At 49.6% G+C, this 16,246-nt stretch overlaps 1 protein-coding gene across 2 annotated transcripts in view; it reads left to right on the top strand.

Annotated features, from left to right (window-relative positions):
- Nucleotides 1-15,673, top strand: part of RHBDL3 (rhomboid like 3) — a 43,532-nt gene extending 27,859 nt beyond the window's left edge. For both annotated transcript variants that reach the window (XM_059907446.1, XM_059907445.1), the window contains 3 exons: nt 3,903-4,003; nt 11,890-11,950; nt 15,207-15,673. In XM_059907446.1, the coding sequence (XP_059763429.1) occupies nt 3,903-4,003; nt 11,890-11,950; nt 15,207-15,478 (434 nt within the window). In that variant the 3' untranslated portion in view covers nt 15,479-15,673. The remainder of the gene's footprint in view (nt 1-3,902; nt 4,004-11,889; nt 11,951-15,206) is intronic.
- Nucleotides 15,674-16,246: the final 573 nt, after the last annotated feature.

Here is a 16,246-nt window from a genome sequence, read left to right as displayed (position 1 = left end):
CTAGAAGGCAGACATAGATTCAAGATGACTCAGGCCTCGCCCAAACCAGATGACACCCAGCGGGAAGACAGTGCAGGTATCACTTCCCAGTGATGCCATTGCAGAAGGAGATGGTGTAAAGGCAGACGGGGGCTTTCCAACTAAACCTGAGGGTGTGGGGCTGTATTGCAAAGCAAATGACATGCACTGTTCTATCTGAGTCATTGATTCAGAGCAGAGGGCATTCTGGTCACTGCATATCAAATCACTGATCTCCAGGATTGAGTTGACTGACCTGCCTGTACCCCTTCCTCCCTCTCTGCTCTGTGTGCATCCCTCCTCAGAGAGGGGGGGCCCGTTCAGACAGCCAGACCCTGACCAGATAGCCAATAGTTATCAGGTGCTTGTCCTGTGCAGGCTGTATTTAATCCCCACGACAACTCCATGAGGCAGGAACTGTTACTCTCCATCTGTTACAGATACAGAAACCGAGACTTAGGGAAGCTAAGTGACTTGCCTAAGAAGATACAGTCATAAGTGGTGGAGCTGGGCTCTAATCCAGGCTATCTGACCCCAAAGGCTGTGCTCTAACACTATCATAGTATTATGAGAATTAAAAGGCAGGCCTTATCCTTTATGCACATAATTTGTCAGAAACCAAGGGAGGTCTTAATAGACATTGACCCCTGCTCTCTAATACCTGCCCCATGAAAATATTCCAAATCCAAGGCCATCGCATTTTGTAACAATAATAACTAACCTCTGCTGAGCGTGTCTAGTAGTCCAGGTATGTGATAAATGGTTCACACGTATGTTATCCGCTCTTCTCATCACAACATTCCTATGAGGTAGGTGCCGACACCCCCATTTTATAGGCAGTTCAAAGAGGTAAAATCACTCTATTTGCTCAGCCAAGAAGCCCTAGAACTGGAGTGGAAACCCTTCCTCTGCCCGGTGCTTCTAGCCAATGCTTGAAGCCAACATGCATCTCACTTCTGGCCAATGATTACAGGGCTGAGTTTAAATACTTTAAGATCCAGTCTCTTCGCTGCTCTGCCCAGCTTTATGATAGATTATATAGATCAGAAGCGATGGATGCATCCCCAGAGCCTAGCACAGGGTTTGGTACATGATAAGCAACAAATATTTGTAAACTAAGTGAAAGAGTACATACATAAATAAAGTTGTACTGCTTAAAGGTAGATGTTCTGTCAATTTTTATTTGGATTTGTTTGGGTTTTTTTTAATGGCTAAGGGAGATGCTGGAGAACACCTGCTTTAAATTTTCTAGGCTAAAATTATCACAGCTGTGCATTATGGCAAAGTCACCAATTCATCCCCATGCTGGCATGGACCCAGGGTTTTGGGGGAAAATTCATAGCCTTGACTAGCACTGATCCTTTGGTTTGCTGCTGTGTACAGGTGTGGCATGTCACTCCGGCTCGCCTTTCTCTCCCCGTCCTCTGCCCCCATGACCTCCAGGAGTTCACACTGGCCTTTATTGAACTGTGATCCATTCGGTTCATCGGGAATCCTGCCTGGCCCTGGCTTTATTGATATGCATACATGCCCACATTTGTACTTGACCTCTCCTAGTCCCTATAGCCCAGGGCTAATCTGCAGTCACTTAAGGAAAGTCTTTCTACCACAGATAGAGGGCAGGTGGATCCAGACTGTCACCTTCCAGATTCTAGAACCAGGATCTGAACCTCAGACCCTGGATCTTAGGCCAAGACTTGGATTATTGTATTTCTGATCTGGAAGGAACCCTTGAGATGCCCTCCAGTGGGTGGCAAACTTTACTCCCCAGGTCCCACCCCCATTCAGCCAGAGCAGCTCTCTGCACCACGGGGCAGGGGTGTGAGTCAGGTTTCTTTGAAAAGAATGTCTCACTGCTCAAAAGTTGGAAAGCCTTAGAGTAACCTCCTCATTTCACAGATGTGAAAACTGAAGCCCAAAGAATTCAGGAGCTGTGCCCAGGGTCACACAAGTAGGCAGTCACGCCCCCATCCCATAATCCTGCCACATTCCAGACCTCTGGTCCTGGGGTCAGGACTCTCATCCATCGTTAGGGTGAGGGAAAGGTCAGTGCACAGAAGCTGGACCCTGGGGGCTTCCCTGCCGCCTCCCTGTCCTGGTGGATCCCACCGGGGAGGCCGAGGGAGCAGAATCTGGCCCGGTTTGTGGGGACTCACGTGGAGGAAAGAGGCCAGCCCCAAGGAGGCCGGGGCTTCCTCTGTCCAGACGGTAATTAATGGGCAGCCAGCCCTGCGCAGCCCCGCAATGCAGCCTTTGCAGCCAGCCCTGCCGCCAGGGACAGTGAGAGCCTGGGAATCCTTTGTCATGCAGATCCCGCTGCCTGCCCGTCGGCCACCCTGGGATTTTTTTTTTTTTTTCTTTTTCCTGTTATAGAGGGCTGACCCCATGGCTAGGCAGTTTAAAAAAAAAAAGAAAGTTATCTGACAATAGATCAATACCTAATTAAAGCCAGAGGGAAAGCATGAAAGGGGAGAAGAAAGATTTATAGTTGCCCTGGGAGGGGAGAAGGACTTGGGTGTCCTTAGTTCGTGACGGTTTGTATTTTCCTGAGAGATGACATTCTCCTTAAGACTAAGAATCTGTTGTGGGGATCTCTTCCTCCAAGGATCTCAGTGAGCCAGGAAGCCTTGAGAGTGGTCTGGGGGTGGCGGCAAGCCAGGGAGAAGGCACATGACATTGCAGGGGCCTCTCCACGCCCAGGGTGTCAGGCACGCTGATTCCCGGGCCGGGCCTTGCCTCTTCCTAGTAGTGAACCCTCCACCCCTGTAGGGCCTGCAGAATTTGGCCTTCTGCCTGTCCCTCTTCTCTCCACCCAGGCAGCAGCTAATTGGCTCCTGAGCCTGCGGGCATTTTCCAGTGGTGATTTCTGCACACTCACCCAGGCCAGCCACCTCTCATCCTCTGAGCCCTGGGTTCTAACTCCCAGTTATTTTTAGTTTCCTGTGTCCTTCCCTGAAAGCCAAAGCATTGATCACACTTAAATGAGACCAGAACAATACATTTCCCATCTTCTTCTCTGCCCAGCTTCCCTCCCAGGATGAAAGTTTGTCATCCCCCAGACCAAGAGTCTCTACCATTCCTTTCCCCCAGAGGGTATGACATCATCTTTCTCTCTTCCCTGGGACTTCTCAAGGACGTTTTTCCTCCAAAGAAGCCCCGCTCTGGAGATCCTGTTGGCCTGTTGTAATTTCACTCGGTTGGAGGTGATGCTAGGCAGGTTTTTGGATGCCGTTGAGGAGAAAGAGGGAGGGTAGAGGGTGGAGGTTGACCTCTGACCCAGTTTGGGGAGTGGCTGCTAGAGAGGTCGAGAGCACACGGGGGGCGGGGGGGGGGGCTTTGTGTCGGGCAGACCTGGACTCGTATCCTGGCTCCAGCCCTTCCTACCAGGTGACTCTGGGCTCAGCCTCCTCATCTCTGCAGTGAGGCTGCTAGTGCCTGCCTCAAAGGGTGGGCTTGAGGGTCAAAGGGAAGGATGTCTGTAAAATGCTTGGCCGGTGTCTGACACACAGTGCCCCGTAAGGGGTGGCTATTTCTGCAAGAACTACTGCTACTATTTTTGTCGTTGCTCAGAACCCTGAGATAGCACAAGGGGAGGCTGGATTGCCAGGCCGACGATCTGGGTGGCAGAGTTCTACTTTGGGCAAGTCACTTCTCTCCTTGAGACTTTGCTTCCCAGCTGTAAAAGGAGAAGTTTGAACCAAATGGTTCTTTCAGCCATAAATGAATCTTCTAGGAAGCTCCGGGATGACATGGGATCAAGGGAGGAAGAGAGCGAGCCTCTCGCCCTGGGGTCTCAGCCCCGAGGCTGCAGCATCCGAGGGCCTGGGACTGGGCTGGGGAGCCGACTCCAGCATCCTTGAGTTCTCCGTCTCTCTCTGTACCAGGGTCCTTGGCGGTGTCTGTGGCTGACATGACCGCACCAGTGGTGGGCTCCTCTGGAGGGGTGTATGCGCTTGTCTCTGCCCATCTGGCCAACATCGTGATGGTGAGCACCCCCTGTCCCAGCAGCCCCCTCTTGGCCTCCCCTCTGCTGTCACTGGGCCTGGCGTTGATCTGCTGGAGCTGGGTTTTAGATCTTCCTCCACGCTCCAGCCCGGGCTTGGCAAGCACCAGGTGGCCTTGGCCAGTAGCTGAGTTCAAGGACACTCCTCACCTTCTGCTGGGACACTTCCAGTGGGGCCCTTACATATATGATTCATATTTTCTCCAGCCATGGCTTTGCCCATCTTCCTATTCCAACTCTGCTACTCAGTGACTTTAAAAAGTTTAAATCCTTGACTACTAGCACGCGTCATAATTGTAACTTGTTGTTTGTCATTGGTTGTTAAAAGTAAGGGGATCTTAGGGACTTCCCTGGTGGCGCAGTGGTTAAGAATCCGCCTGCCAATGCAGGGGACATGGGTTTGAGCCTGGGTCCGGGAAGATCCCACATGCCTCAGAGCAGCTAAGCCCGTGCGCCACAACTACTGAGGCTGCGCTCTAGAGCCCGTGAGCCACAACTACTGAGCTTGCATGCCACAACTACTGAAGCCCGCGCGCCAAGAGCCCATGCTCCACAACAAGAGAAGCCACAGCAATGAGAAGCCCGCGCACCGCAACGAAGAGTAGCCCCCACTCACTTTATTATTAAAGCCCGCGTGCAGCAACAAAGACACAACGCAGCCAAAAATTAAAAAAAAAAAAAAGTAAAGGGATCTTAGAGATGATCTCATCAAAAGTCCCAAACAGGAAAGAAGGCTCTGAGAGGTTAAGTGATTTGTCCAAAGCTACAGTCAAATTTGTGGCAGAATGCGGACTTGAACCCACATCTCCTGGCAATCATTCTAGTGTCACTCTCCTCCACCAGCCCCTCAAAGTGACTGGACGCCGTCATTCCGTTTCTCATGCTCTTCCTTGCCTTTTCCTGAAAGGCAATCTAGTGTAACTAGCTAAGAGCAGGAGCTGTTATTCCACCTAGATCTGAATCCCAGCTACCCACTTCCTAAAGAGTGACCTTGGGCAAATGACTTTACTGCTTTGTGCCTCAGTGTCTACATCTGTGAAATGGGATGAGATGGGATCAATGACATAAAGTGAAAATAACCATTCAGTATAAGTGTGAACTTAATTCCTGACTCCCCACAGAAGAGGCCGGGGTAGACTCAGAATAGAGACAGGATCTTCAAGGCAAGCAATTGGAAGCCATCTGATAGTCTCAGAGGAGGCCAAGACGGCTTCCTTGTTTTAGAAGCAGTCTGAAGTTTGGAGGCTGAAAGAGGAGTCACTGGCAGTGCTTGGCTCACCCTGTCTGATGCCCCCAATGGCCGAGGAGCCTCCAGGCAGAGCCCAGATCTTACTCATCTTTTCCCCAGTGCCTGGAATAGGGCTGGACACATGGCAGAGGGTGCCCACTAAACTGGGGGGAAGGAGGGAGGGAAGGGCCGGAGGGAGGGCAGGAGGGCAGGAGGGACTGTCAGGAAAGGCGTAGCTTCTCTTTGGGGTCTTCTTGCTCTCACCTCTCTCCTCCATCACTGTCTTCACCCAAGTGGCAGATGTGTGAATGCTCAGTGACAGCAGTTTATGGAGTTCTTGGAAACACGAGTCTTAACCACTGGACCTCCAGGGAAGTCCCACCCCCATTTCTTCACTATTATTGCCACTCTCACCTGGCCTGCTCCTCGGCACCATCCCCTTTCTTTGCACCAAAGTCCCCTTTGTACACCGAGAGAGAAAGAGAGCTACAGCAGGGGCGGGTGGGTGTGTGACAGTGTGTTTACACAGGGGTGCTTGGCTTGGTCTGCTAAACACCTGGGAGCCCAGGGCCGCCTCACGTGGCCCTTTAAATGGGTCATTCCGTATCAGTGCCACAGCTTTCCCCAGACACAGCTTTTCCTCTGAATTCTGCTTCTGCCACTCCCCCCTCCCCCTGCCCCAATTCCTTTCTGCAGGGGGAGGAAAGGCCACCCTCCCCTTCCCCTTCCCCCCAACGTGCATCTGTGTATGAAGGGGATGAGCCAGCCCAAGTAAGAAAGAAGAGGCAAACAGGACTCATACCGATGACCTTTTCCACCCCTTCCCACCGCCTGGGAAGCAGCCCCATGCCCCAGGAGTTCCTGTGGTGAGGGCAGACCACCTGGAGGACCCAGGACCGAGGGCTGGGGCATGGGGTTGAGGAGGGGGGTGTGAGAGCAGTTTTCTTCCTGTTTATGTTTCTTTCTGCAAGTAGCCTGTGGCTCTGCAGATAAGCTGTCCCACCCGAGAGCCCAGCGGTCTTCCAGAAGGACGTGGCTTTCCCTGACCAATGGGGAGCTTTGGGGCCCCCTGGAGTGTGACATAAGGTAGCCTTTCCCTTAGAAAGTTGTGTGGTGCTTATTGGACAGTGAAAAACACTCATTTCCTCCTTAGAAGGTCAGTTTCCTTTCACCAAGAGGCTGCCTTTACCCAAGCTAGCTCAGTGCCCAGCAATTCAGAGGACACACCATATGAAATTGCCATTTCTATGGGTCAGAAGCATTTAAGCATTGGCAATTTCATGTGGTTCAACTTAATAGATAGACTATCGATTTTTTTTTTTTTCCAGAATGTTAGCAAATGTATGGGGAGAGTTCTTTTTTATTTTAATTTTTATTTTATATTGGAGTATAGTTGATTTACAGTGTTTTGTTAGTTTCAGGAGTACAGCAGGGACTTCCCTGGCTGTCCACTGGTTAAGACTCTGCACTTCCACTGCAGGGGCCAGGGGTTCGATCCCTGGTCGGGAAACTAAGATCCCACATTCCACTCGGCCAAAAAAAAAAAAAAGAGTACAGCAAAGTGACTTAGTTATACATATACATATATCTATTCTTTTTCAGATTCTTTTCCCATATAGGTTATTAAAAAATATTGAGTAGAGTTCCCTGTGCTATACAGTAGGTCCTTGTTATCTATTTTATATATAGTAGGGTGTATATGTTTAGACTATTGATTTTCAATTCCAAAATGAAGACTTGTCTGTGTGTCCCAGTAAAGCACCTCATCAGAACAAAAAGGAGAAAGAACATGCACTTGACATCCAGGAAATCTGGATTTGAGGACTGCTATCACCATTTCAATAGCTGTGAGTTCCTTAACTTCTCAGGGACTCTTATCTGTAATCCCTTCTTCACAAGGTAGTTGTGAGAAAGACATGAAAAAAATGGATGTGAAAATGTTTTTCGTGTGACACATCACCAGACAGCTGGGAGACCCTGTATGTATATGTGTGTATTTCTATATATTTTTATACATATAATTCTTTATCTTTATAAATTCCACCTGATATCTGGACAGAGAATAATCTAAAAATGTGTCCTTTATGCTTCAGATACATAACAGAAAAATGTTGAACACTTCTGTTCTCAGGACTCTATTTAAGTGAGAGATTCTGCCTTAAATGAAAGTATGTCTTATTTTTCATAAAAAACACTCTGAGTTTCAAAACGCTTGTTTACATCAAGGGAATAAATCTAGAAAATATTTCAGCAAATGATCTGGATGGCATTAAAGACCTGTAATCAAGACTTCTTATTTTAAATTCTAGCAGTATAAAGACACACATAATTGAATAATTTATTAATTCCTTTTGCTGGGGCCCATAGGGCAGAGTTTCATTTTTATTTATTTATTTTTAATTTTAAAAAATTTATTTATTTTATTTTATTATTTATTTTTGGCTGCATTGGGTCTTTGTTGCTGTGCGTTGGCTTTCTCTAGTTGCGGCGAGCGGGGGCTACTCTTCGTTGCGGTGCACAGGCTTCTCATTGAGGTGGCTTCTCTTGTTGCAGAGCACAGGCTCTAGGCTCGCGGGCTTCAGTAGCTGCGGCACATGGGCTCAGTAGTTGTGGCTCGTGGACTCTAGAGTGCAGGCTCAGTAGTTGTGGCGCACGGGCTTAGTTGCTCCGCGGCATGTGGGATCTTCCCAGACCAGGGCTCGAACCCCTGTCCCCTGCATTGGCAGGTGGATTCTTAACCACTGCGCCACCAGGGAAGCCCTCATTTTTAAATATACAAGATATTTTCTTTAACTTTGCCCCATATGATAGATGTTTTTCTAAAACATTTGAGAACTAAATTTTCGCAAATGGAACCATACTGTCAAAGCACAAGGAAAGATTGTTGTCAAAAAGTCACAGAAGATTTCTGTTATAAGGTTCATTTTATTAAGTACAAATCCTTCTGTAGGATTTGTACTTAATAAAATGTAGTTTTATCTGTGTCATGCTTTCTTTTTTATCTGTGTCATGCTTTCCTTGTTTCCTGTGTTGGGTTTTCTTGAAGTGATTTGACAAGAAATTGTTTCCACCGGGGTTATGTAAAGCTGTCTTGGAACAGAACCTCTCGCCTGGGTTTCAGCCTCTGAGCTCCTGACTGGTTGGGTGAGCAAGGTGCCGAGGGGAAGTGTTACTGCCTTGCTTGCCGTTGGTGAGTTACCATCTCACCCTGTGAGGCTCTGGTAGAGAATGAAATTAAAGGACCTGAAAAAAGTTTATATTCCCCAGGGGCCTGCAGGCTTTTCAACATTTATAGCAGCAGCAGCGCTGGCTCTGTGTGAGATTTTTTTTCCTTCTCTCCTGTTGTTTCACTGTGCTTATTTTATTGGAGGGAATAATGGGGAGGAGGGGGGGGAGCTGAGGCAGCTGGTGGAAAGGAGTGACTTTCTAGTTTAACCCCTCAGCTGCTGGGAGGCTGTTCATTTACTGATGTTTGCTCAGCTCTGGGGGCAGCTAGCATGGACAGACAGAATGTGACCCTGCCTTGGAAGTGTGGGCGGACAGAGCCCTGGACTGGGAACCCTGTCAAGCTCAACATTAACTCACTGTGACCTTGCACTTGCCCTCCTGGACCCTCAAGTGCAGATCAGAGGGGGGTGACTGGATCAGCTTGGCAAACTCCAGTGCCTTCCAGGGCTGGGCAGGTATGGTAGATGAAGCTGGCCCTGGGAGCCACGTTGCAAAACAGGAGCTCCCCGGCCTCCTCCAAGGTCATTGAGAGTCTGAAACTTCTCTTTAAAAAATTTTGTTTATTTTTATACAGTTTTTAAAGGTTACTTTCCATTTACAGTTATAACAAAATATCGGCTATATTATACAATACATCCTTGAGCCTGTCTTACCCCCTAATAGTTTGTACCTTCCGCTCCCCCATCCCTATATTTCCCCTCCCCCCTCACTGGTAACCACTCATTTGTTCTCTGTGTTGTATTCACTAGTTTGTTGAATTTTTTAGATTCCACATGTAAGTGATATCATACAGTATTTGTCTTTCTCTGTCTGACTTAGCAGAGATTCTGAAGTTTTAAAGCCGCTCTGCAGGGCAAACTCACCATCTTTGCCCCAGGTCCAGATACTATCAGGCACTTAGATGACTCTTACCACATGCCAGACAGTGTTCTTCTTTACGCATATTAATTCATTTCACCTTCGCAACAAACCATGAGGTGGTAATGAGCTAGGTACTGTTGTTATCTCAGATTTACAAATGAGGACACTAGAAAAAAGGAATTCTGAGCCACCCCACCAGTGGTCTTGCCAGACCAAAAATGCAGACAGTGCTTTTTAAGACAGATCCCAGATAGGACCCAGAGGGGCCTGGACCTCAGCTGAAGGAGAAAGCGGCCAATTCATTCTAGACTTACTCTGCCCGGCCAATTCATTCTAGACTTACTCTGCCCGATACTATCACTCAGAACACAGTGAAAGAGACTTCAGGTAAAATATTCAGAGGGTTGTTATGAGGAAAAGGGATCTTAGAAGTGTTCCCTATCCATATGAATCGCCATCTGTCCACAGAACTCTTTCTATTTTGCAAAACAAAAACTCTATACCCATTTAACAACTTCCATTCCTCCCTCCCCCAGCTCCTGGAAACCCCTATTCTACTTTCTGTCTCCATGAATTTGACGACCTCTGTAGTCTGTACCTCGTATAAGTGGAATCAAACACTATTTGTCTTTTTGTGAGTGGCTTATTTCACTTAGCGTAGTGTCTTCAAGGTTCATTCAAGTTGTAGCATGTGTCTTAATTTCCTTCCTTTTGAAGGCTGAGTACTATTCCATTGTGTGGATATACCACCTTCTGTTTCTCTATTCATCCATCCATGGACACTTGGCTGGCTTCCACTTTTTTGGCTGTTGTGAATAACACTGCTGTGAACATGGGTGTCACATTTAAGGGAGAATGACGACCCATGGGTGGACCTCACAGGGAGACAAAGCCTGGCCGGACAATAGCAGGAAGAACTTTTCAATGATTGGAGCCCCTTCACGGGGCTGCTTCAGGAGGTGGTGAGTTCCCGGTCACAGGGGCTGGAGGGCCATTTTGTCAGCTTCTTGGCAGGGGTGTCCCTTTGGGTGGAGATGGCCCATCAGGTGACTCCCAAGGACCCTCCCATCCTTGGGCTTCATCTTGGAGAGGAGCTGAGGGGCCACCGACCTTCGGCCAAATGAACTAGCTTGGATTAGGTGGCCAGATCCGGTGGAGGGCACCAACTCCCGTTTTGTTGCCTGTCTCCCAGCGAGGGTCCTCTGTGGGCAGATGCCAGCAGGTGACAGCGTTGTCCTGCCGTCTGCTTCTTAGCACAGAACACGTCAGGAAGCAGAGATTAGACTCCCCCACCTAAAGTGGGGCCGTGTGTCACTCACCTCGCCTTTTGTGAGGTTCAGGTCATTGAGGAATAATAGGGAATAATAGGGAGGCAAAGGGCAAGAAGCCAAATGTGGCAGGATTTCTCTGTCTTTATGGCAGCTTCCCAGCATCCTGCTTGGTCCACTGAAGCTTCCGTAGACATTATTGTACATGCCAGCGTTCAGGGCCTCTGTCAAGTTTCACGCATGGGTCCCCCAATGTCAAAGGAGTTCAAGACGTGCCCCTGAGCTGGGCCTGGGCCAGGCAGCAGAAGCAGGGGAGGTGGGTGGGAGGGAACAGAAGCCCTGGCTGTCCCCACTTGCCTCCTTCCCTAGGACTGATGTGTTCCAGGGAGATTCCAGGCTCGTTTCTGCTTCTGGGTAAATGGAATCGAGCTTTGAAAGCGCTGCAGGAGTGCCCCTCAAAGGAGCCCTGTGGCGCAGTCTTTTGTAAATTGAACAGTCCTTTTGTAGGGTGAGTAATTGTGCTCTGATTATCTGCTTTGGAGGTTCAGAGTGTTCAGAGATTCTCAGGGGAAAGAGGGATTTGTCTGAAGGCCATCTGGCCCACCCCGTTTCCAATGCCTGATTCTCTTGAGCATCCCCTCTGAGTGATGTGAAGCCCGCATTTGAACCCCTCAATGATGGGAAACTCACCATCCCATGGATCACTCCATCTTTGGACAGCTCAGCTTATTAGAAATGAAAGCTTATCCTGAGCTTAAAAAAAATCTCTGAAGTTTTCATCCGTTGAGTCTTCTGCTTACAGGTTACACTGAATATGCCCTTTCCTTGCGTTGACTCACTTGATACTTGATGGCAATGAACTTGACCCCTGAGTTGTCTCCTCATTCATTCCTCAGATGGAGGATTTTGAGTTCTTTTATCATCCTGATGGCTCTGCTTTAACTTGGCTTGCTTTGCTGTCCTGCATCCCTTTGGAACCTTGGGACCCAGCAGTTGAGGCAACCGTCAGACATCTGTGTGAGGGAAACAAGGACTGTCATCTCCCAGGATCTAGATTCTCTTCCTCTGTTCGTGCAGCTTGAGAGCTTTTATGACACTAATAAACTTACCGTTGCCTGAAATCTCCAAGCCATGCTGGTGTGATCTGGGACAAAGCCACGACCGGCTCATTCAGGATTTAATGGAGATGATTTTTTTAAATGTCAGGTTTTCCTAAGCGGGTTACCTCTGCAGAGGAGTGGTCTGATCTGGAACTAACGGAACTCTCTCTCCTTTTTCCCTAGAACTGGTCAGGCATGAAGTGTCAATTCAAGCTGCTTCGGATGGCTGTGGCCTTGATCTGTAGTAAGTTCTGACGGGGCAGGCTGGGGGAGGGGAGCCCTGTCCTGGGCCTGGGCGGGGGGATGTAGTGATGGCACAGTCCCTGCCCTTCTGGGACTTGTGGTCAAAAAGAAAAGGGAGACGTGTCCACAATGTGCAACAAAGTGGGGGTGTCACGAGAGGGTCTGGCCTACGATGCTGCTCCCTAACCTTTCTTCAACTTGTCACTGACGTATAATCTGCAAACAGAAAAGGGCATGCAGGATAAGTGTCCAGCTCAATGGTCAGGTCAAGAAGAATAACCTTTTTTGGCTTTTATTTCTTTTTTTTTTTTTTTTTTTTTTTTTGGCTGTGTTGGGTCTTCGTTGCTGCATGCGGGCTTTCTCTACTTGCGGCGGTGCGCGGGCTTCTCACTGTGGTGGCCTCTCCTGCTGCAGAGCATGGGCTCTAGGTGCACGGGCTCAGCAGTTGTGGCTCGCCGGCTCTAGAGCGCAGGCTCAGTAGTTGTGGCACATGGGCTTAGGTGCTCCACGGCATGTGGGATCTTCCCAGACCAGGGCTCGAACCTGTGTCCCCTGCATTGGCAGGCGGATTCTTAACCACTGCGCCACCAGGGAAGCCCCTATTTCTTTTTATTTCAAAAAAATTTCTGGTTTTAGTATTTTTATTTAAAAAAATGTTTTTCCTTCCAGCTTTACTGAGGTATAATTGACATACAGCCCTGTGTAAGTTTCAGGTGTACAGCATGATGATTTGACTTACATCCATCATGAAATGATTAGCACAGTCAGTTTAGCGAACATCTGTCATCTCATACGGATAAAGAAGTAAAGAAATTGAAAGAAATATTTTTTCCTTGTGAGAAAGATAACTTCTTAACCTTTTGGGTCATGGAGTTGATCCTTTGAGATCTCCTGTTGGAAGCTCAGGATTCCTTTCCAGAAAAGTGCCTGTATGCACACGCGTGCGCACACACACGTACACACACTCTAAAACTTGCAGTTCAGCAGGTTCACAAACTGTAGCTAATCCATGAACCCCCGTGAACAGGTGCCGTGGGGACCTTAGGTGGGAGAAGTCAGTCTACCTGCAGAGTCTACCTGCTTTTTGAGTGTGAAAGACAGGCAGGTGTTTGCCAGATAGACAGGATGCAAGAGGACACTTCAGGTGCAGCAGGAACAAAGACACGGGTGGGTGAAGGGTCATGGCTGACAAGTCAGTTAACAAAACTGCCCCAGGAGGTTCAGGACCGTGTGTGATTGTGTAAGAGGTCATTGGAGTCGGATCATGGAGGGATTTAAATGCAAAGAGAAAAATTGGGCTTCATTCTGAATGTACTGGGAGGCCACTGGAGGCCTTTAAACAAGAGAGATACTGACAGTTTTGAGTTTGCAGTCACTCATCAGGCTGCAGGATGAAGAGGATGTTGAGTGAGGGGAATGAGACCAGAGGCCAAGAGGCTCATTCTGAGATGGGAAAAGATGAGTCTGAACAGAGGAGAGAAGAGGGACGCACAGACTCTCATTCAGTCCCCAGAACATGGCTATGAAGAGTGGATTATTGTCAGGCTTAATTTACAGGCTCAGAGCGTGAAGTTCCTTGCCTGGGGTCACCCGCCCTAGAGGTGGTAGAGCCAGTATTCAGAGCCAGCCTGTGTCATCTCTAATGCCCCGCACTTTAGCCAGGCTGGGCTGGAGCTCCTGGACTGTCTGTGCCTGGGTCAGCTACCTGCTGTGTGGGGAAGAGGAAGACTGAGCCAGAACAAAGGAGCAGGGGCCTGGGTGGGCTCCACTTCAATCCACTTTTACATCCCTTGTAGCCCTGGCGTTCAGGGCCCTCTGGTCTCCGTTTCCTGGATGGGGTTGGAGGATCTCTAATCCCAGAGAGGAACTTCCAGCCCTAAAACTCACAGAATCTTTGAGCCGGGGCCATGGTGGGCCGTGGGGGGCAGTGGGCTGGGAGCAGTTGGGGAGCATAGCCTCCAGTTTGCTCAGACTGAGTTTGTCTGTTTGCAAGGAAAGGAACAGAATAATAAGTCTTGCTGTTGAGAAGAATCCAACTCCAAGCACCATAAAAACTAAAATGTGGTTTTGGAGCTGGAACCAATGCCATTCAAACCTCGTTTGCGGACCGCAGGGCCTGTGAAGCAAAGGCAGGAAGATGCCCCAGGGCCTGGGGAGGCGTGTGGGAGGGCACGGTGGGCGTCCCTCGCCGCTCCTTTTCCGCCATCTATTGGCCACCCCTGGAGTTGCAGGGTCCAGGCCAGGAGGCTGGGCAATTCCCCTGGGGAATGATCATCCCTGTAGGCGCTGGCATCTCTGGGACGTTAGAGAGGAGAGAGGTGCCCTGGTTAACTAACTGGTAACAAATAAGTAGAAAATTCCCCTCAAAGGCTTTAGTCTGTCAAATGGGGATAAGAATCCCCACACTTGGTGTTTTTTGGGTGGTAGGTAATGAAATGGCACAATTTCCCAGCACTTATCCTTTCAAGAGAGTACATACATCCCCATTGGACTGGCCAACCCAAGAAGTTCGTGCAAGAACGATGGATTGGAGAGCGGGATGGGGGCGTTTTAGAATCCGTTAAGATTAAATTCCAGCACTTTGTTGGGATTGTTTATTTCCATCCCTTCCTTCCAACCACAAAAGCACTGGTTCTGAGGGTTCTTTAAGGGTTTTGAACTAGTACATGAAGACACTTTATAAAATGTAGAGGGCTAGCACGTACTGAGGTTGTTATTAATGTCCCGGCAGTGCAGCCTGGTACGGAGAGGCTGAGACTTTATACAGATGGGGAAACTGCACCTCCAGGACTCACGCCTGCAGGGGTGCAAGGGCCTTCGGGCTTCCACACAGAGCTGTCACCTCTGCCTGGAACGCTCTTCTTAGGGTCTTCTCTTGATATTCAGATGTCAGTCCTTTAGGAAGCTCTGGCCTGGTTCCCCAAACGAAAGAATCCCCCCTCCTTAAATGTGGCCTTGATTTTAAGTCACCTGTTGTTTTCCCCATAGAATTTCTTTTACTGAAACTATCTTATGTATGTAACTATATGCTGGTCCATCTCCAGACCCTGTAAGCTCTAGGAGGACAGAGGTTTGTGTGCTGTCTTCACGATTATATTTCCAGGGCACAGAGCAAACAGCGCTTGGCCTGATGGGTAGTGAATGAACTCGTGGGTGGCTGGCTGAGTGGCTGGATGAATGGACGGACTGCAAGGCCTCCTGCTCAGCCCCCGCCCCGTGGCCCTCCTGTGACTTCTCTGTGCTTCCTCCCCTTGCAGTGAGCATGGAGTTTGGGCGGGCCGTGTGGCTGCGATTCCACCCATCAGCCTATCCCCCGTGCCCTCACCCGAGCTTCGTGGCGCACTTGGGTGGCGTGGCTGTAGGCATCACCCTGGGCGTGGTGATCCTGAGGAACTATGAGCAGAGGCTGCAGGACCAGTCGCTGTGGTGGATTTTTGGGGCCATGTACACCGTCTTTGTGCTGTTCGCTGTCTTCTGGAACATCTTTGCCTACAGCCTGCTGGACTTAAAGCTGCCGCCGCCCCCCTAAGGGCCTGGAGGACCTCGGTCGGGGAGGGGAGGGAGAAGCAGCGTCGGCAAGGAGCAGCCGTATTCTTTTTCTCATCACCAGCTCAGTGAGACCAGGGAGGAGAGGACAAGAGACGCTGGGCCGCTGTAATATTTGTGTTCCGATTTGAACAGAATGGAGGCATTTTTCCGAAAGGCACCTGTTGGAGGATTTGGATGTGGCTTCTGTAGTTTTTCTAGATTGTTCTGAAAACCTCGGGCCAGGGTGAAGGCCTGGGGTGAGGTGAGAGTGGCCGTCCCCTCGGGCTGGGCGTGTCCCACGAGGGGGGTCCCCTCCCTTGTCATAGACTGGGCACCAGCCTTCTCACTCATCGCCACCCTGAGAGACCTAAGCGCGTAAGGACGGCCTGAGTCTGTAGTAGCCAGGCAGGCCCTTGTCCAGCCCCGAGGTCACTGTGGGCCAGGAAGTGTTCCCTCCATAGCTGTTGGGTCTGGAGCTCTGGAGTGGAAGGGGGCCTGGTGGTGGAGGACGTGTCGACTTTGGTCTGGGGGGGCCCAGGGTGCCCTCCCATGCATGTCAGTGGGTGCTGGGATGTGGCCTCTAGTGCCTGGGGTGGGCAGAGGAGGGCGATTCTGTAACTCCAGGCCCCACCTTTGCCCTTCAGGTACCCAGTGAGAGGAACCCAAGTGGGAGGGAGTAAACTTCGTTCTAAGTTCCCCCAGCGGAAGGGTATCAACTTTGGGCGTCTCCTGGGTGCTGACATCTCACACCAGTGCGCCAGCATCCATG

This window comes from Balaenoptera ricei, chromosome 20, assembly GCF_028023285.1.
Source record: "Balaenoptera ricei isolate mBalRic1 chromosome 20, mBalRic1.hap2, whole genome shotgun sequence".
Taxonomy (NCBI): Eukaryota; Metazoa; Chordata; class Mammalia; order Artiodactyla; family Balaenopteridae; genus Balaenoptera; species Balaenoptera ricei.
This window is presented reverse-complemented; position numbering and strand designations above follow the sequence as displayed.